Here is a 21,045-nt window from a genome sequence, read left to right as displayed (position 1 = left end):
AAAGGTGGAAGGTGGAAGGGGACAGCAACTCCCTGCCTTCACTAACATACTCCAGTGGAAGATGTCTAAAGGAGTAGCTAGTGTAGCATGCCCAGGGGAGATCAGAAACACAGGAATAGAAAGCACTGTGCTTACACGTTATCAAGTTGTATCAAATGATTTTCTAACCATGGGCTAGAGAAAAGAGCTGCATGCTCATGCCATCCTAGAGCGTGTCACTGACAATGGTATGCTGACCACGAGGTCATTGTGCAGTATGAACTTACTGTTCATGCTGGATGGAAGAGGTATTATTCTAACACTTTCATAATGCCATTAAAAATTAACTTAGTTTCAAACTGCCTTCTGCTATTGTTGGAGAATTTATAATAAGAATTTAAAAAAAACACAACAACAGCAGTGAAAACACTTGTTTGTTTGTTTTAAATTTTCCTGTTTTTATAAGCTCTCTGTTGTAGATGATTGGGATGTATTTGTTGCCAGTCATTGTAATTTCTGCATTCTGCTGTTAGGCTAAATTAAGATTTTGAGAAATAAAAGCAAGAATGTCAAGATGAGTGTTGAAACTGCCAATATCTTATTTTAATTGTAGTTGGAATTTAAGATGAAATTTTATGAAATTAAGTAATAGAAGACTAAATTACCTCATTTAAAAGGCAGTGCATCTCCGAATTACTTAACATGGTACTTTGAGGCTTGACAGAATAATTGATTCTGGAGTCTAGGTCAGTGCAGTCTTTCACATACAGGTTACATAAATGCATCAAATCCAGATCCATTGTAATTTCCAGATTTTACATTTTCAAAGTACTTTATCATCTTATTTCAGATCCTATAAGCCAAAGTAACTTTTGGCAGCATCAGTGAATGAATCAGGCCTGCTGATTTCTGCAGATCAGAATGGAAGTATTAGAGGCAGAAAAAAGTGAAGAAGCCAATCTTTTCACAGGCTTTTAACAAGAAAATTACTAACATTATAAGATTTAATGAAGTATATGTGAAACTTTTACAGACATAGAAGTTTGGAAAGATATGGGTTTGAAGCATGGACTGTTTGATAGATGAAGAACTGTTTGGATGTTCATGGCCAGAGGGTTGTGGTCAATGGCTGTATGTCCAGGTGAATGCACATAACAAGTGGTTTCCCACAGAAGTCCATCTTGGGGCTGGTGCTCAACGTCTCTATCAGACACCTGGACTGTGGGATTGAGTGCACTCTCAGCTAGTTTACTGATGACACCAAGATAAATGGTGCAGTTGATACAATATAAAGAGGGGATGTCATCCAAGAGGGCCTGGACAAGCTTGAAAAATGGGACCATGTGATCCTTAGAGGATTCAGGAAGGCCAAGTGCAAGCTGTTGCCCTTTGGTCAGAGCAATCCCAAATACGTGCACAGGCTGGGAGAAAAAGTCATTGAGAACAGCTCTGTGGAAAAGGGCTTCTGGTGGATGAAAAGATTGGCAGTACTTGAAAGGAGCTTATAATGAGGGGGAGACTGACTTTTTACACAGCCCAGTAGTGACAGGACAAAAGGGGATAGTTTTAAAATAAAACAGAGGAGATTAGATATAAGGACTAAATGAATGTGTGGAAAGAGAATAGTATCTGAATTAAAGAAGGAAGGTGAAGAAAGGAAGATTTCTGAGGCGGTACTGAGTTGATCAAAGAATGTGATGAATGGACACCTGGGCAGGTATCAAAGTTAGAGACTGATGTGGCTACATGGCCATATTAACATAGTGCTATGAGATGTGCCTAGTGGAATGGGCTATGGCCTCTTACTTTATTTGATAAGTCTGTATTTTCCATGCTAGCTAAAATTTGAGAATGTGGATTCAGTTCTCTATCATACATTCTCTGCCTGGTATAAACCAATTGAAACCAATTTTTATATTATGTAGGGCAGATGAAATTTAGCAGGAACAGTGCAGAATTTCCTCAAGCTTTTTGGTTCACAGTGATTTAATGAGTCACACATCTGTCATTTGGGAGAGTTCTGTTCCCTGTTTCAGCATCTGTAAAATGGGTTTACTAATTCTACCATAGTGCAGAGGAGTATTATGAGAAATAATTCTGTGAAGACTGTGATGGAGCTCTGTGTGCAAATTCATGATAAGAGAAAGTGGAGTTGCTTGTTTTGCAGAATACTTCAAAGTTTGTGAAATATCCTTTTCCTAAATGTTTTGAGAAATATTTTAGTGTTCCTTTGCATCTTCACAGTGATTCTTGCAAGTCATGGTAACTGCACAGAATTTGCACGGAGCTTCCTACTTGTGCATTTAGTAGAAAGGTAAATCAGTATGTATATTTTGATGCCTTTTGTGTTTTACAGTGTTCAAAGTGGTATCTCCTGTTTATTATGTTCACTTCTGACCTTATGTGAAAATATTCTTATTGGACCTGATTTCAAAGTTAAATTACTTTGTCGCAGTGTCTTCCAGTATTTTTATTGATATATTTTTGCTTTTGTATTGACAGTGTTTTTTTTCAGGGTGACTTGATACGCTTTTTAGACTTATCCAGTGGTTTCTGTGTCTGTATTAGAACAATGCTGACAAAAATACGGACAGTGCAGCCCAAAATAATATAGGAAGTATTTTTTATCACCCAGGTCAGCAGATGGTTGCATGTTAACTTAAAGAAACAGTAAACATATTCCTAGTTTCACTGATTATCTTTGAAAATTCCTGTAGGCTTATTTTATATCACTAGCCCATGTCTCCAGAGAAAATCGTGGCTATTTATTAATGGATATATTGTTTAGAAGTTATGAGCATTTGCATACTACACTGAGCTGTTAAACAAGCTTCAGAACAGTTTTTTTTCCCCAGAGACTTATACAGGTGTTCTTGTCAGAGATTTTAAAGATGTTATAATATCATGTAATATTGTGATAAAGTGCAGTGAAACACCAAACCAGCCATAAGTTAGTGAGATAGAATGCATCAGATGCTGTCATTTCAGTTCTGAGAAAAAGACAATGCTAGGAAACCTGACTAGACCTGAGCAGTTGTTTGTGCAGCTGCTTGGGGAAACTGAGCTAGACCACCACTCTGTATAGCAACTGTCTTCGTTAAAGAATAACCAGGTTCTTTCACATCATTTTAATGGAGGTGAAACCTTTTCAAATCAGAAACTGAATTCCTACTAAATGCCACTGCTCAGGAAAGGGCAAGCAAAAGTTTTCTAAATGATCATAGATCTTTTTAGCTTTTAGAATTGATTAGGTCGCTGATGTATTATTTGTTGTCAAGCAAGTGTGCGATTAAGGTTTAATTAATACATATGAATGTTTTTGGACTGATCTGAGAGTTATTTCGTCATAGGTCCCAAACAATGTCTTTTAACCAGACTTTTAACCATTGGTATTAACGAATGCCAAAATACCAATTTGGTATTTCCATCTATCCCTGTCCACTGAACTCTCTCATGAAATTACTAGCCCTTGGAGTCAATTTTTTGAAGAAAAAGCTATTTTTAATTATGAAAGAAGGTAAATCCCTTCAACAGACAATAGATGAGTTCCAGATGAATTCCCAAATTAACCCTTTGCAATTTTTTTTTATAACATTTGAAAGGACATAGTTGATTTACTTGGTGCCCAGCACACCTTTAGGAAACAATATTATACAACTCTGTTTTTTTCATATCTGATATTCTGATAGGAAGTATAAATTTTTAGTGAAAATAGTCTAGTTTTGTATTTGTAATGTAAGCATTCCAGGTCTCAAGACCTAAAAATGAAGTGGACCACAGACAAAACTGAAAATTGCTCCACTGTAATAGACAATATTTTAATAGGTAGTTCTAAGTGAGGAATGGTGATCAGCTTCATGATCTGAGGAAGAGTGCTCCCAGGACAGTAATATAGTCTTGGCATTAATAAGTAGCAAATTCTTGACCTTTGCAAATATTCTGACCTATTAAACCTAGCATGTTAAAACTAGAAGACTTAAAGCTCCCTTTACTCTTTTTCTCTATTAATTTGTTTCCAGTTTTAGGTATCTTGGGCAGTAATTCCTAAGTAATTTTTCAGTATTGTGCTGGGTAAAATATATATAGACAACTATAGCTTGGCATGCAGGACTACTTTGGAGAAGGCAGTTAATGGTTCAGGTCATTGAACCTAAAACAGGAGGGAGCATCATGCGGTTACAAGAGTTTGTATGTGAAGCCAGAACAGTGCTGCAGATTAGCAACAGACTATTTAGCAAATCATCAGTGGTCTGTGGCTTATAGTCTGTAACTTAGAGCACTAAGGTTATATCTATATTAATAAGTAGTGCAGTGCAATGAGAGCAGATCTGTGGAGTGAATAATTTATTGCTGACCTGATGTTCCAACTGAATATATTTCATGGGTTTTATTTTGGACTGGCTTTAGCATGGTCTTTTTGCCAAAGGGCCATAGGAAAAGGGAGCACCTTTTCCTAAATTCTTGGGTGTACCTTATGGCATAGTTTCAGCCTGAGTTTTTTGTGCTCAAAAACTGTTCTGAAACATGAAGTAAAACTAGTTCAGAGGTTTGCCTCAAAAGTCTATGCTTGATATGAACTAGTAAAGTTATATTTCATGAAATTTCATTAAGAGAGATTGATTCCCCTTTATGTTTCTTTAAGCTAGTATTTTTCTGCTAATCTTTCAGATGTTTCAGTCTTTGAATATGACAGGCAACCTTTCATAAAGTGAATAAATAGTAAAGGGTTGCTTTTGAGTGATGAGTGCCAGGTATTATTTTGGAAATGTCTTTATACAATTGTAAGTAGACTAATTGTTTTGCAAGATATATCCAGTAATGCAGCTGGTGAAGAGCTCCCTTTCTTAGCAAATGGTGATTGCAGTTATTGCATGCAAGGCTGTAAAACCTTATTTTATTATGAGTTTAAATGATTAGAATTAAAATATACTATAAAAGATTAATCCAAATTTTGGAAAGTAATTATCTCTAAATCAGCACATCCTTTCATATAAACTTATTGTTACAAGTATAGCCTTTGGGCCAAATAAAAATCGTAAAAAGAGAGAAACCCTACATAAATTTATTAAATTAACATTAAATTTATAAAAATAATGCATAAAGTCTGTATTTTTCTTCTCCAAACTTCTGTTTTTTCTTGTAGCCCAAGCAGCGTACGTCAATTGTATCTTCCCTGGAATATCACCGAACAAATCACAGCCATGACTATTTTGAAATCAACTCATCCATTGCTTCTCCAAGTTTTATTTCTACTCCTGCAATCAGTCCAGCTAATTATTCCTTTGGATCTCTGGAAGACAGTGCTGAAGAGAAAGAACTTCCAGGTATAGAAAGTTTACTTTGTGTATCATCAGAGGTTTGTAAAATGATAGATCTGTGGGTTTAAGCTGCATTTGCTTTGTCTTCAGTAGCAAAATACATTCATTACAAATACACAATTATTCCTTAAGTTTTTATGTTGCTCAGCAAAGGGGTTTCATAAAACATGACTGATAATATAAAAATATTTTTTTTTACTGTGCATTGAATTTTGAATAAACCCAAGTTTATCTTACAGCATTGGAAAGAATTTAGGTAGTATCTGTTTGGAAAATACACTGATACAGGTACACATCTACTTTCATCATTGTGCGGTCAGCATATCTTCGTATGAGTTTAAAGTGAAAAAATGAAATAGAAATCATGATGTAGCCATTGACTAAGACAGAACAACAAAGATTTCCAAGTAGCCCGACACTGCTTCTGCACTAATAATGGGATTAATTACTGCAGAACTTAAATATCTTTACTCTGATGGTATGAAGTGCATAGAGTGATGTGTTTGGAACTATGACAATTTGATCTATGTAGTGAGATTTATGTAATGAAAATATTTTAAAAAGCCTTCAAATAGTCTCCTCACCATAAAACAAAACCTCAGGAGCAAGCAGCAATAAAGCATTCACTTAGCTACTTCTGTCACTTCAAGTTGCATATGCAAGTTGCTTTATTTAGGTTAAACCTGTAGCAGCAAGCTACAGTGTTTGAGAATGCCTGTGTATATGTCAAATGTCTTTGACAGATAGTTTACATGACCCGCAGATAAAGTTATTTCTTTTAAAGGGATACTGTATTTAAGATATGAATAAAACTAGATCACTAAAATGAAAAATAAATGTAAATGCATAGATTTAGTACGAACTTACCAGTAGACTTCTGGCAATTGGTCTTCAAATGAGGTGAATCCTATACATTTCTTGTTGATAGGGTTGAAAATTCCAACGGCGAAAAATGTGTTGCTTTTAGATGATCATAAAAAAATAAATTTCATAGTTAAAGAAAAAGAATATTTTTTTAATGATTCATTTTAAAATAAGCTAAGAATGAGAAATCCAATATGTGATGATGATGAAAGAGTTAAAAGTCAGAAAGTATTTGTAGCTTTTTCCTCAAAATTGTTGAGACGTTATCTTTGAAAGTAAAATAACGTGCCTGTTTTAATAGCAATAGCAAGAGTTTTCAAGCCTAAATGTTTTCATTTTGTCTCATTTGGTTATGTTTACAATGGATCACACTTAGTAACTTCTAATCACTGTGTTTCATTTGGTCGGATATTGGAATTATCTCATGCTTATTAGAATTGTAAGTTTCTAATTTATGGATGATTTGATTTATGGCTGATTTTCTCTTGTGTGTCTCTCTAGAATGTTAAGGAAAACAAATACAAAAACAAAAAACACAAAAGGAATATGACTGGTTCTGAAATTCTTGGTATCTGTTATTAGATTTTCCTGAATACAATTTACTATAAGTAAATAATATAATTTACCATAAGTATATGAAATAATTATAGTCAAAGTTTACACCCCAGTTCTCCATTCACAGACTGTTTATAGCCTGGAATTATTTAATATATAGTATCACAGATCTGATGCAATCTCAGTCTGAATGAACAGACTAAAGTTTCATTTTGCTGATCATTAAGGTCCTTTTGACTCCTTAAGTGATAAATAATGCTGGATGTGAACGTGTAAAGAGAATAGCACAATCCAGAAAGAGCAGATCAATATTGTCTCTCCTGGAAAAGTTGCTGAGGTGTTACTCTCACCTGGGCTGATAAAGGCTGAACTTTGAATAACAATGCTCAGCAAGTAGTGGCAGATGCAGTGCTTTGCTACTGCGTTTTTTAAGTAGACATTGTTTCAGTGAAAGGTTCCTTGTTCCTTTTCCATATCTACAGTGGTAATTACATTTCCTCAAATTTCTTGATTGTAATTCTCTGAATTGCCAGATTCATGGAGGAACTGTGTTTTGAAAAACTAAATTTAGTTCAAGACATTGGAAGATTTCTGGGCAGTTGAGTGTTTCTCTACATTTTATACATAGATGTTTGTGCCTGTCATGATATTTTAGAAGGAAAAAAGCACTGTACTTATTAAGGTGAAGGGACTTCTTGTTGACTAGAAAGAAAAACATACTGAAGGAAGCCATTTTCATAGTAAGTGCAACAAGTAGCTTTCTGTTGCCTTCCTTGTAACAATCAAATGCTCGTTACAAGATTTCTGAATTACCAGCTGCTATCTAAATAAGCCATTACTATTTTACTACTCAATTCCAAGGCTCTTAATGTTTCCTTCAGGAAACCTGGAATGATTTGGTATCATTCAAATGAGCACAGGAAGAAAAAGATTCCGCCTAATTCTAAAATGTTCATAATATTACCTCTATTTATGCTACCAAAGAAGAAGAATGTAAATTTTTGTGAATTAGAGAAAATTTCATTTTTCATTTGGGGATAGTGGTTTTACTTGGTGTTTGCTAATTATCCACTATGCTGATTCTTCTATGCTTATTCTCTTTTAAATCCTTTTGCTTTGAATCAGGACTCCAGGTATTCATATAATATATCTCTTGCAAGTAGAAAATCACTGAGCTCTACCACAGCACTATGTTACCCTACTAACTGCGTATTGCAGTACTTTTTTATTAGTTAGCTGGAAAACAGTCCACATATAACTGTGTTATATATGTGTGCTTTAGCATAGGTCAGATGATCTTGTTAACAGCTGTATAAACAAAACCGTTGCTGTTGCCTTCATGGGTTTCAGAAGATACCTCACTAACAGGTTGCTTGTTGCTAAATTATGAGGATATGGATTCTGTTATTTGCTTTGAACTTCTTTAACTGAGGAAATAACCTGCAACAAGTAGACATAAATGTTTTAGTCTAGCCACATCTGGAGTACTGCTTACAAACCTGGGGCTGTCAATGCAGGTATAACATGTAGGTGTTGGAGAATGTCCAGAGGAGGACACAAAGATGGTCAGAGGACTAGAGCTGAGAAAAAGCTGAGAAAACTGGTCTTGTTCAGCCTGGAGAAGAGAAGGCTCTGGGGAGATCTCATTGCAGCCTTCCGGTACTTAAATGGAGCTCATGAACAGGGGGGAAAGCAAGTTTATGTATGGGCAAATAAAGATAGGTCAGGGGGATAGATTTAAACCAAAAGAGTGGAATTTCAGGTTAGATTTTAGGAGGATGGTGAGGCAGTGGAGCAGTTTGCCCAAGGAAGCTGTGGATGCCCCATCCCTGGAGGTGTTCATGGCTAGACTGGATGGAGCTCTGGGCATCCTGATCCAGTGGTTGGCAATCTTGTCCATGGTGGGGGTTGGTACTGGATGTTCTTTAAGGTCCCTCCCAATTCAAGCAATTTTATTATTCTCCAATTCTATATGCAGGGTGAACTTTGAATGCAGTTTTGTAGTGGTGTATATAAATATTTTTACAGCTCTATTTGCAGCAAGAAGATTGACTTCATAGAAACATTATGGAATTCAGAGTGAATGGCCATAATTTTGTTAACATTTCTTTTTACCTCAAGTTGAAGGCCAGTAAGTCCAGACATCAGCTATTGCCACTAAAAAGAAAGTAATGAGTCCACTCTATTGCAAAAAGTCATTACCATATGTACTTCTGTCAAAGTGAGATGATAATAATATATATGAACATTTAGTAAAAATTTTGTGTGACAACACACATGAAAGATTAGAAGTTTAATAATCAGGTGAACATTTTGTTACTTAGATGGTTCTCATGCAACTTTGACCATAAATGGGCCACTACATGTGCAAGACCATTCAGTCCAGAAGAGGGCAGTCAGGGCTTTCAGGGAGATGCATCTGTAATTTCATTCCTCTGCCTTATATCAGAGTATCCCTGAAGCTCTTTTGAAACTCAGCCTTAAAGATCAAAGAGGGCAAAATTGTGGACATCTTTATAACTTCAGCTTGGCAGCAGAAATTGTCGCTCTGCTTTTCATTTCTGCTTAATCAGTTAGAATAATGGATCATTCTCTAACCCATATTAGCTTCCCTACCTCTTCATGTACTTATAATTGTGTTGTGAAACTGAAAAGATAGTTCTGCACATATAGTTCTGCATATATTCTTGTTCTGTTTGAGATCAGAAAATAGTCTGTGAAGTTCATATATGCAGCAGAAATGTAAGCGATTGTTTGTAGGTAATCTCACTGTAATCTGTATTTTCATGGACAGAAAATTTCCATGAAAATCTCTACATTTTCATTAAATTCCAAACATTACTCATCTGTTAAAGAGCATACAGTTCTTCTCTCATTTTACTATGGTATCTAAAGGTCCAGTCTGAGTTTATTTCCTAGTTACAAACTTTGTGTTCATTTTTGGACCCTAATGTAGTACTTACTCTTTTTACTTGTCCTGCTTTCTGGCTAGGATTAAGGTTATGTCTTTCATCTAAAAAGGCAAAGTTTTTCCTTCAAATGTTCCAGTGTGCAATTTGAGAGTTATGTCTTTGACAAATGGACTACATTTTTCTCTTGTTCTACAAGAACAAAAGTAGCAGTTCAGTCACCCCTTAAGTTTCTTTTAAAAATGTCTTCAGATTTTTTTTTTATTTTTTATTTTTTAAATTAATTTCTGATTGCATTAATTTGTCTCAGTGTGACATTCTATCTGTAAGGGGAGGGAAGGGCTGACCAGATATTTCTGAAACAAGAGCAGTGCTACACTTAAAGATAAACTTGTAGCTCTGTCTTTCTTTTTCAAGAGAGTCACAATATTCAACACATTATTGTAGTTATTTAGAGTTGCAAAAAAATGAAAGTGTTAGAAATTTGACTAAGACGTCTGATTCAAAATTCCTGGCACTACTGCATTCCTAGGTGCAGTCAACATCTATTCTAGTGGAGAAACGTTCCCTTATGTGATATTATCCAACCTGCTATGTGAAGTAGGCCACGTACTTGTCAATGCTGGTTTCTTTCTCAGATATCTTATTTATTATAATATAATTTAGTAAGATTAAACTATGATGTCTATGTAAACTCTTCAGGTATTGTTTCTTCAATTATAAATAGTTCTGGAATTTCCGAAAGTGAGGAGAATACAAAGTAAATTGAAAGTACTTTTCATTGCTAGAGGGTAATTTTGTGTGTCTTTGTCTGTTAATGGTGCCTTACTAATAACCAGAAACTCACATAGTGAGAAGTGGGAAAATATTGGCAAACTTAGAAATAAGTGTAGTCAACAAGTACAGGTAAATAAAACATTCCCCTCTTCTGCAAATGGTCACTGGCACCTCCAGGTAGGAAAAAATCTCAGTCAAATAAGATGAAATAAAAAAGATAATTAGCAGCCTGTTCTAAGCTATAATTCAACAAGAACTCTCTTCCATGTAAAATGCCTGTGAAAGTAAAAATCTAGCCCTGTTTTCTTTGTAATTTTTTTTTTCTTTTCCATTTTCTTCACCATATTGTTGCTTACAGTACACCAAAATCTGCTGAGGTATTCTTCAAACCAGGTTAACTTGAGCTTTTCATCTGTGAAGATTATCCCTTCTCTCCCTGTTTATAAACAAGTTTAACAGAATACAATTATTAAGAAGTAGTAGAGCTGCTAGGGGTTGTATTTGGTACTGTCTCAAACCATTTCTTTTATGTCCCCTTAAATCTGTCCAGCAGATGTAGCTCGTTAAGGTCTCCTTATGTTCCCCCTCTTATTTGCTGTTTCTAATTTCATCCTCTCTACACAGTTATCCAAGGCAAAGATACAGTCTGTTCCATAACACAAGAGAAATGTAGTGTTAATTAATATTATAAACTTATTTTTGTCAGACAGTTTCAAAATAACATCACAAAGCTCATTGTAATTATTATATCTCAGTGTTACAAAGATTGGGCTCAACGATCAGTGTAAATGTGCTCTGAAAGTAGTGCCTTCTCTTTTATTATTTTGGTCCAAGACATCAGAGGCAGATCTTGGTGCTATGATAGTTGAGATTGAACCGTCCCACCAGTATTTCATTGCATTTTGTTGCTGTGCAACAGAAGGCAGAGGGGGAGTACGATAAAATGGCATCTGACATGGAAGTGCATGTAGAACAAAGGTGTGTCATTGGAATTGTTTTGTATGGGAAAAATTGCACCCATTGGCATACACTGACACTTGCTGAACATTGATGGTGACCAAACAGTCATTGTGAGCAAAGTGAAGCAGTGGGTGATGCATTTCAGTGTCTGTCACCGTGACAGTAGATCAGCTCTGCTGGAGCAGATTTTAATGAGTGCAACACGCAGGCTTTTGTTCATCACTTGTGAAAATACACAGCTAATGGTAGTGATTATGTTGAAAAACAGTGTCTAGTAAATAGTGCTCTTTGTACCTATTGTGTTTGCTACATAAATTGGAGGCATTACCTTCAGAGTGACCTACATCCAATGACCATAAAACTGAGAGCAGAAATATCGTCAGGTGGTGCTTGCGAAACTGGAGATGAATCTGGCTCCTGTAGTTCCACCAAAAAACACTATTTCTGTTTGGAACTAATTAAATTTTTGTACTAGTAATTGCATGAAAATTTAGATACAGCAAGAACCTGAATTCCATGCCTCTTGAACTTCAAAAATACTTTTGCTGGATAAGAAGTCATTTTTCCAATGACAGTATTACCTAGCGCTTCAGTAATACCTGTACAGCATTAGTCTTTTCTCTCTAAAATGATTTCTCTGGACTAAATCCCCTTATCCCTTGTTGGGCTGAACACTTTCTCCAAACATATTCTCTCCTATGTCACCATGTAGATATCAGTAGGAAAATATTATAGTAACAACTTGAAGGAATAAAACTGCAGATGGGGCCTCTAAGCCCCATTGTCAGAAATAGCATTGGATATGTTAATAAAATAAGAAGTGACATGAACAGCTTATCTCTTTTCATCTGAAATTCTGAACCATCTGACCACACATGGATAGGCATGTGTGGAGCAATGTGTACCTGTCTTTTATTAATTTGTCTGTCCTTCTGAGGATTTATTCCTTTCCCCCATATTATTCAATATACTGGATCAAGCCAATTAGCAATTAAATATTGCCAGTAAGGAGAACAGATCCCATATAACATGTGAAATAGATTTAATAATTTTGGAAAACTAACAGACCTCAATCTGGCAAGCAGGGAAATAGAAAAAAGGTATACTTAGAAACACTATGCATGGCATTGAAACCAGCTTCTGGTATTAGCCATATCCTTGACTCTATTTTCCCCCTAAAGTAAAAACATAAAGTAATGTATGCATGCTTGAATATGTCTGCTGGTTCTGTTAAAAAGATCTATTACATATCATTTAATTGTGTACATAGTGTTTTCTTAGTGAGATGACTGAACAGACATTACAGTGGTTATGTTTTCCTGAAGACATGTTGAATACAACAGTACAACTACAGAAAAATTTTAAAGAGCTTCTTTGGTGCTACTTCTTACTCGCCCTTCCAGAATGTTTTTGTCTGTTAAAAACATTTCTGCTCACCAGCTATATAACCAGCTGTAGCCGAACATGTAAAATAAACAAATATGAGAATATATCAAACTTGATGTTATTGTTACAGAAAATGGAAGTTTGGTGCTATTAGTGAAAGGAGAAAAATGAATCTAGATCTCCCTCATTCTTGAATATTCACTATGCTTCGGTCCAAATTGAAGATGACGTCAGGTGTTCCAAAATTTTGAATGAAGCCTTAAAATTGTTTTCCACCAGGATCTAGTGGATAAATCTGAGTCACTTGTAACTGATTTCAGAATGACAGGTCTTCCTATAAACCTGGGTGAAATATTTACATCTGGGTTGGTGGGCTGTTTTTGGTGTGTTGTGTGTTTGTTTGTTTCTTGACAGATTGGAAAATTTTTAGAAACATGCCTTGCTCTTGGGAGAAGCATAAATTTCCATACTTGTGTAGAAATTGTGGCCTTGATAGCAGTTTTTCAGAGGAAAATCTGAGAGGTCAACACTTGTGAATTAATCTTATAGTGTCTTCCAACTATATTAAGAACTTTATTTGAAAATACATAAAACTTCTATCTGCTACATCTAGTTATGGCTTTGGTAACAGAATTTCTATTTATGAATGTTCATTTGCTATTTCTTGTTTCAGTGTAGTTCTAATTGCCATTGTATTAATTGAAAGTGATTTTTCTTTTACTATTTGTTTTATTTCTAGTTGTTACAGTGAGAGACTCATTATCTTCTTAGAAGCACTCAGATAGTACTGTTGGCAAAGAGTTTGGACTTGTTCAGGTTAATAAGATAGGAGACAGTTGCCAAGTTTGGGTGTGATACAAAGCTGGGTTCTGAAAAGTGTATTAAAACTGTCAATTGTATGACCGAAGTTAATACATTCTCATAAGTCTAGTAAATCCAAGAGGACATTTGGGAAGATTGGCCTGGGTAGCAATAAAGTTTTGGCTACTCTTTGTCGTGTTTGACAATGAACAAACATGAATGCCTTGGGAAATTCATAATTGCAAAAAAAAATGTGTAGTGACACTTTCACAGAATACTGTTAGTCCCTTCAACTATTTGCATTACAAGAACCTCATAAGTAGTGGATGTTTCCTCTGTATCAAATACAGATGTATATTCTGTGGATTTTTCCATTCTCTGTTGAACCTATGTGTAATTTAAGCACCCACAAGATACTATTCCAAGGACTTCTGCACTTAAATATGCATCTGATTCCTAAAAGAACATTTGAATGTTTTAATTTCAATCATTGCAAAAGAAAGAAAATTGAAGCTTGAGTCCACTCTTGGTGTCAGACATCTTTCATTTGTGTGACTTGGACGTGGCAGACTGTGACACCATGTGATGCTGATGGCTGTTTAATGCATGTGTCAGCAGCACTGTTAGAGCTAAGATTCATAATTCATAGAACTGAAATTCTTAATTACTAACATAGAATCATTTTCTTCTGCATCATGGCTTCCCCCACCTTCCCTCCTTCCCTCCTCCTCTGCAGTTACAGATCTTAAGATAATACATCTTTCTTGTATCAATGAAAATCCTTTGTTAATTCATTTGACAGAAAAATCTCAACAGTTTCACATGTGTGTAGAGTTCATTAGTAGTTGTTTACTGCTTGGAAATTTACAATGACAGCATTGAACACATTCATTGTAGAAGTATTTTTGTCTGTTATTTCTTTATATTTGTCATGATGAAGTATGCTATTAAAAAACAATCCTAAACCCATCTTGTACTCATCACAAAGAAGAATGTTGTCCATCTCCCAAGGATTTTATTTTTAGGAAGATACTTATGAAACTATTTTAGTTTCCAGATTCTCTGTAGTTCTCCCTTCCCAGAATCCAGTAGTTGAAGGACACATCTCCAAAAAACTGAACACAGGTCCCTCTGTACTCTTGTCAAGGCATTTGTTTCCCAATTCTGTTGGTCAATTAATTGTAATGCTAGCTGCAGGTTGTGGTTTTTTTAGTACATCGAATGGCTTGTAGCTGTGCTCCTGACATCGGTCAGGCTTTTAGGATGTAGAGAAGTATGCCTTTGCACAGTTGCATGCAAGATCTTCATTTGTGGAGAGAGAACTTGCATGCAAAATCTCTATCTTGAAAAGCCAACAATTAAAAATAAATCATTTAAGCACAGGATTTTAGCACCACTATAATAATGCTAGGTCAGTTTAAATTCAACTTACTTGGGTACCCTAGGACCCAGTATTTTGACTTTTTTTTTTAAAGTTTTTCTTTGAATATCGTGCTTTACTAGAAGCTTTTCATGTATGATGATATCAGGAATATGAAACATATACATATATATATTACTGATACACATACTTGAGACATGCTTTTGTTAATGATAAATGGGTTTAAATTGTGAAAATATATATGTATATATGCCACGGGCCACAAAGAGGCAATTTAATATTATTACTTCTGTGACAGAAGTAAAAATCAGCTGGATAGCAAATGAATCCCGTTCGTCATTTATTTGCTGGATCTTAAAGGATTGTCTTAGAATCCTACAACATTTAGTAGTGCCTTAAAAATAGTTAAAGAAAAAAAAATAGTTTTCTACAATGAAAAAGAAAGATACAGTACTTTTATTGGAGTCCATCTTTCCATTTAAATCCATCCAAAAGAAATTCATTTCACATATTCTGAGGTTGCTCCAAGATGTGAAGCAAAACACGATAAATGGGAACTGTCAGATTTCCCAGCCAAATTTTAACATTAATGTAGGTGCACCCATAAAGAGACAGTATAAGTCAGCTCTTATTAACCATGGAAGAATCAGAAGAGTGAGAACAGTAACGAAAGACTGTGAATCGATTATCTACAGGACAAGTGCCTATTGTCCCTTTTTCTGTGTGAAATACCAGAAAATCCAACCATGAAATACAGGTTTTTTAAAGTGAGACTACTGTTTTGCTTTTCCTCCCTGAGATAAACTCAAAGAAAGCTAATTGCTAAAAACATAAATATTCAATTACTTGAATCACTTGCTGTATCCTCAAGCAGTTAGAACAGCCCTCTTACCTTCTAGCTCACTTGCATTCCTCTGAAGAATGAGGTGACCTCATACCTGTGACTTACACCCTCTGCTTCATCCTCCTATGAAAGGTGTCATACACCCTCTTCATAGATGAGAGAAGATAACTCTGAAAATGAAAGATATCAGATAATAATCTGCAAAAGAAAAGTGTTGCTAAAGATACAATTTTGGGGGATTGGGAAGATTGTATTTCCCTGTATGAATAGGTATTTTAAATTATAGTAAAAACATACACTATTTCCCTTGAGCTACACAAGCTATATAGTCTATGCATTTCCATACTTTTCCTTACTAAGTGGTGTATTCCACTTTAAAGTTTACTTTAATAAATCTAACAAGAAGAAAAAGCTGATGATGTTAGTGCAAATCAGAAGAACTTTGAGTAGCCTTTGTCTGCCTAATTATGTGAGGGGAAGTTCTTCTTGGACAGTGAGTTATTTATTTGGTATTCTGAGAATTTAGGCACAGGTTGTGTTATTGTGGCTTAATGGGTAACTGGTCCTCACCTGATCTGTTGAATATTCATGCTTTTACGTGACAACAAATGTTAAGTCCATCTCCTTTACAGTGTGTTATAGCTATTTCTGTTATTCTTTATCCCTCATGTAGGAGAGCTAAGTTCATACCCATGGCCCAATACTACAAGAGCATTGATGGTCAAATGATTTGTTGCCCCTTACTATTTATCAAAAGGAAAATGAATGGAGAAATACTGATATTAGTAATCTCAATTAATGATAAAGGTGAGCAGCACGTAAGGACAAAATGCTTTGCTTAATTTTTCAAGAAAAATTTTGGAACAGACATCTTTTGAGTTCCAGTCAAATATCATAATCAGATGTGTTTATTTCAAGATTTCAGGAAGTTCTGAGCTGTTGTACATTCTTTCCCTCAAAAACATTCTTCTACAGCATAGCAGCAGTTGATACATCACCTATAGCAACCGTAGTCATGGGGATTTTTTATTTATTTATTTTTTTGCAGTGAAAGTGAACCACTATCACAAGATATGATATATACAATAATATCCAAAGAAGAATGTCTTATGTTGATAATAACCTGGAATCTTGATCAAGGATCTTGATCTCTTGTTGCATATTTTAGATTTTTAAATAACATCTCTTTAAGTTTTATAATGTCATGTATTTTGGTTTAGATTGTGTTTTCTCTTTCTACTCTATAGGTTATATTGGGTTGCCTTACTAACTTCAGCTACATAAATAATCAACACAAGTAGAAAGTATCATATAGTTGGTTCCCTTCTTCACTTCCTCTGATTTATGTATCTTAAATGATTACACTTCGAATAATTTTTTTTTAAAAAATTCTTGTTATAATTAGATATTGAGTTGTGTTTTCCTAATGGGAACTTTATTTTTATGGGAGCCATATGCACTCTTGTTAGGACTTAGAAACCAATCTTGCTTGTTGTATGAGTTTTTCTTCACATTTGTGGGGTTTTTTTGTCATATCCAGGAAGACTTGTTATGCTACTCAATGACAGTAATTTCAATCTATGAGAACACATCTATCAATCTGTATATAACTAAGATCCTCCTCAACCCTGTAGAAAGCAGATCCTGTTCATTTAGCACCTGTAAGCAAATAAATATTAACAAAATAATTACTGAGTACTGAAACTAAAATAGTATTAGGAAAAAATAAGGAAAATAATAAAAGGACCCTTATTATCTTGGTGGTCATGTGTTGGAATCTTTCCAGTATATTCAGGTGTGTCTTGTACTGGGCAAGCTCAGACCTGGGCACAGTCCTCTAGGTGCAGCCTTGTCAATGCTGAGTCAAGGAGAAGGATCAACTCTCTTTACCTGTTTGGCAATATTCCAGCCTGTCACGGTCCCTCTGGGGTGCAGCAAAGCCCTCTGATGAATCAGCCATTCTCCCGCAGATTCATGTGGTCTGTGAACTTACTGAGGGTGCACTCTACCCCATCTTCCATACAGTTAAAGAAGATGTTGAACAAGACTGGATCCTGTCTTGATTTGTAGAGGACTCTGCTCATTGCTGGCTTCTAACTAGACATAGCACCACTGACTGGACAGAAAGTTTTCAGTCCAGCACTATCTACAAATCCAGGCCATACTTAAAAATTTCTTTATCTTGTGGGAGACAGTGTCAAAGGGCTTACTAAAGCTCAGAAACACAATGTCCACTGCTCATCCCTCATCCATCAAGTTGGTGATTTCATTACAGAAGCTTATCATGTTGGGTAGACATTATTTCTCCTACTGAGAAACCTCTTGGTAGTTGCATAGGCTGTGTAATTCTTTGAAGCCACTATATAGACCCAAGTTTGTGAATATCCCCTTAAATGGCCTTGATGAGGGGATAGTGGCCACCCTCAGCAAGTTTGCTGATGACACGAAGTTGGGAGGATTGGCTGATACACCTGAAGGCTGTGCTGCCATTCAGCGAGACCTGGACAGTCAGGAGAGCTGGGCAGTAAGAAACTGGATGAGGTTTAACAAAAGCACTTGTAGAGTCTTGCACCTGGGTAGAAATAATTGCATGCACCAGTACAGGCTGGGGGAAGACCTGCTGGAGAGGAGCTCTGCTGAGAGGAACCTGGGCGTCCTGGTGGACGACAGATTGACCATGAGCCAGCAGTGTGCCCTTGTAGCCAAAAAATCCAATGGCATACTGGGGTGTATTAAAAAGAGCGTGTCCAGCAGGTCGAGGGAGGTGATTCTCCCCCTCTACTCTGCCCTGGTGAGGCCTCATCTGGAATACTGTGTCCAGTTCTGGGCTCCCCAGTACAAAAAAGACAGGGATCTCTTGGAAAGAGTCCAGCAGAGGGCCACTAAGATGGTGAAGGGCCTGGAGCCTATGAGGAGAGACTTAGGGAACTGGGTCTGTTTAGCCTTGAGAAAAGAAGGCTGAGAGGGGACTTGATCCAGGTTTATAAATACCTGAGGTGTTAGGGCCATAGTGGTGAGGCTGGTCTGTTTTCAGTAGTTTGTGGGGATAGGACTAGGGGTAATGGGATGAAAGTACAGCATAGGAAGTTCCACACGAATGTGCAGAACTTCTTTACAGTGAGGGTGATGGAGCACTGGAACAGGCTGCCCAGGGAGGTGGTGGAGTCTCCTTCTCTGGAGATATTCAAGACCCACCTGGACGCCTACCTGTGCGACGTGCTGTAGGGAGCCTGCTTTGGCAGGGGGGTTGGACTCGATGATCTCTAGAGGTCCCTTTCAACCCCTACAATTCTGTGATTGTGTGATTCTGTAATATATTTTGTAAAATAAAATATTTGGTAAGATAACTATGGTTTTGACTGTATTCAGAAGATTTCGTAGAATACCCAACAGCGAAATTCTATTCAGTGAAGTAAAAAATGGGTTCAGAACGTGGATTGCCATCTAAAAATCTCTACAGGCCTGATCTAAAGCTTACTGTTATTAGTAGAACTATTCGTACTGAATTTAGTGAATTTTGGATATAATCAGACTTCAACACATTGAAAACTATTAGAATGAATGTTTTTTTTCTTTCTAATAAAACTGGAGACTGATATATTAGTTCAAAAGCAGTCAGATAGCATTCTGAATGAACTTTCTAATTCTAAACTATAATATATACATGATAGGTCTGAACAGTGATTTTAAACAGCTTTGAGTCATATTGGTACACTTAGCTGGGGTACACTTAGCTGGGATTATTCTTTGCTCTAAAAAGAACATTAAAATCTTCATGCTTCCTGTGTTTCTAAGTCTAGAGATCAGACTGGGGCATTTTAGCACAGTACATCGTTTATTTCTGTTTCTGATTCTAAAAACTGCTTTGAAGTGTGTGCCAGAAGCAAAATTATTTCTACCCATAGATTGAATAACTCATTCTCTGTGGCTTCCTCAGATATGAAATCAATCTCTTCTCAAGAAAAACACAATTTTAAAAAATAGAATAATATGGAACTCCTAATTTTAAGATTAGCGCTTTGCACTCAGATAATGTTATGGACTAAATTACGGCAGATAGATAGTCACAAATCATCACTCTATGTCAGCTGGGCAGAATCTGCTCTGGGAAAGAAGAAGAGGGCGATGTTTGTTGCATATTATGCCAATGATGACGTTTCTACAAATCCTGCTGGATAGGTGGTTATTGGAAAACCTTGAGGGTGTTGGAAAAAACTTTTTCCATTTCCAGTATTTTTGACCTTTTCTTAAGAGAATATTAAGAGAAAATGCTTTGAGCCTTATAGAGGCTGTTATCTTCTTGCCTGGTATCCTTAGATATGCAGTGTATAATATGCCAAAAGAAAACAGGATTAGTTTATCTCTTTAGTTCCTAGCATAAAAAGAGTTCAGGGAGAGTTGTCTGCTATTCTCGAAGAGCTGTCTTGCTAGCTGGTGAAAGGTCTTATGTCAGGCTTCCACACATGCACAGAAGATCAGGAGCAGTACACAGTCTGACCTTTTGCATATTTGGAGCAGTATATAAATAGAAAATGTAAAATTATATTTGAAAGAGGCATTTAGTTCAGATCATCGCAGCTACAGTTTCATGAACACTCATACAATCACAGATACTACCCATATTCTGTAGAATTATGAATTATGAAATATTATGAGATGACTGGAATGAAGTGTCTTCTCCTTTGCTGAGGCATTCAAGGTCAACTATGTATTCCTATGTTAGTAGGAATTATATTAGTAGGAGATTTCATATAAAGTGAAAGGAGGATGTGTTAACACTGATGAAAGCACCTCTGGTTCACACTGGAGATGATAGCCTTAGGATTTGACAGGATAGCCAAAGGGTTTAATCCAGGTCTAAAGAGGATCTTTCCACCCTTTACTCTCAGACTTCCCAGGTTTACTACAAATTTCATAGTCCATTCCTAGTTCTAAGATGGGAGAACACATTTTCTTTTAATGGCCTATCGCTGGAGCTTTTTTTCTGCATAAACAGTAGATCTGGCTAATGTACAATTTTAGAATAAATAGCTTAAATTTATAGAAATTATTTTGACATGCTTTTCTGAGAGTGTCCAGAACTCTGAAATGAGTTAAAAGGGTTGTACTGCTATATACTTTAGAATACCATGTTTGAGAAAGTAATAGGATAGAAGATGTTTATCCAAAATGTGAAGGGTGTTTCAAATGTTTAATTGGATATCCCATGATATTTTCTCATAGGATTATCATTTGGTGAGTTTAAAATTCTTCCTTGAAGTAGATTGAAAA

At 36.0% G+C, this 21,045-nt stretch overlaps 1 protein-coding gene across 12 annotated transcripts in view; it reads left to right on the top strand.

Moving 5' to 3' along the window:
- ANKS1B (ankyrin repeat and sterile alpha motif domain containing 1B) overlaps window positions 1-21,045 on the top strand; it is a 393,118-nt gene that overhangs the window by 137,016 nt on the left and 235,057 nt on the right. For all 12 annotated transcript variants that reach the window (XR_014934338.1, XR_014934339.1, XM_085515441.1 and 9 more), the window contains exon 12: window positions 5,123-5,303. Coding sequence is in view for 10 of the 12 variants with exons in the window: in XM_085515441.1 (XP_085371567.1) it covers window positions 5,123-5,303 (181 nt within the window). In the remaining 2 variants the exon portion in view is untranslated. The remainder of the gene's footprint in view (window positions 1-5,122; window positions 5,304-21,045) is intronic.

The sequence above is a fragment of the Coturnix japonica genome, chromosome 1 (genome assembly GCF_054131305.1).
Source record: "Coturnix japonica strain WE chromosome 1, WE-NBRP24, whole genome shotgun sequence".
In the NCBI taxonomy this organism is placed as follows: Eukaryota; Metazoa; Chordata; class Aves; order Galliformes; family Phasianidae; genus Coturnix; species Coturnix japonica.
The sequence above is the reverse complement of the archived record's forward strand: the minus strand, read 5'-3'. Positions and strand labels throughout refer to the sequence as shown.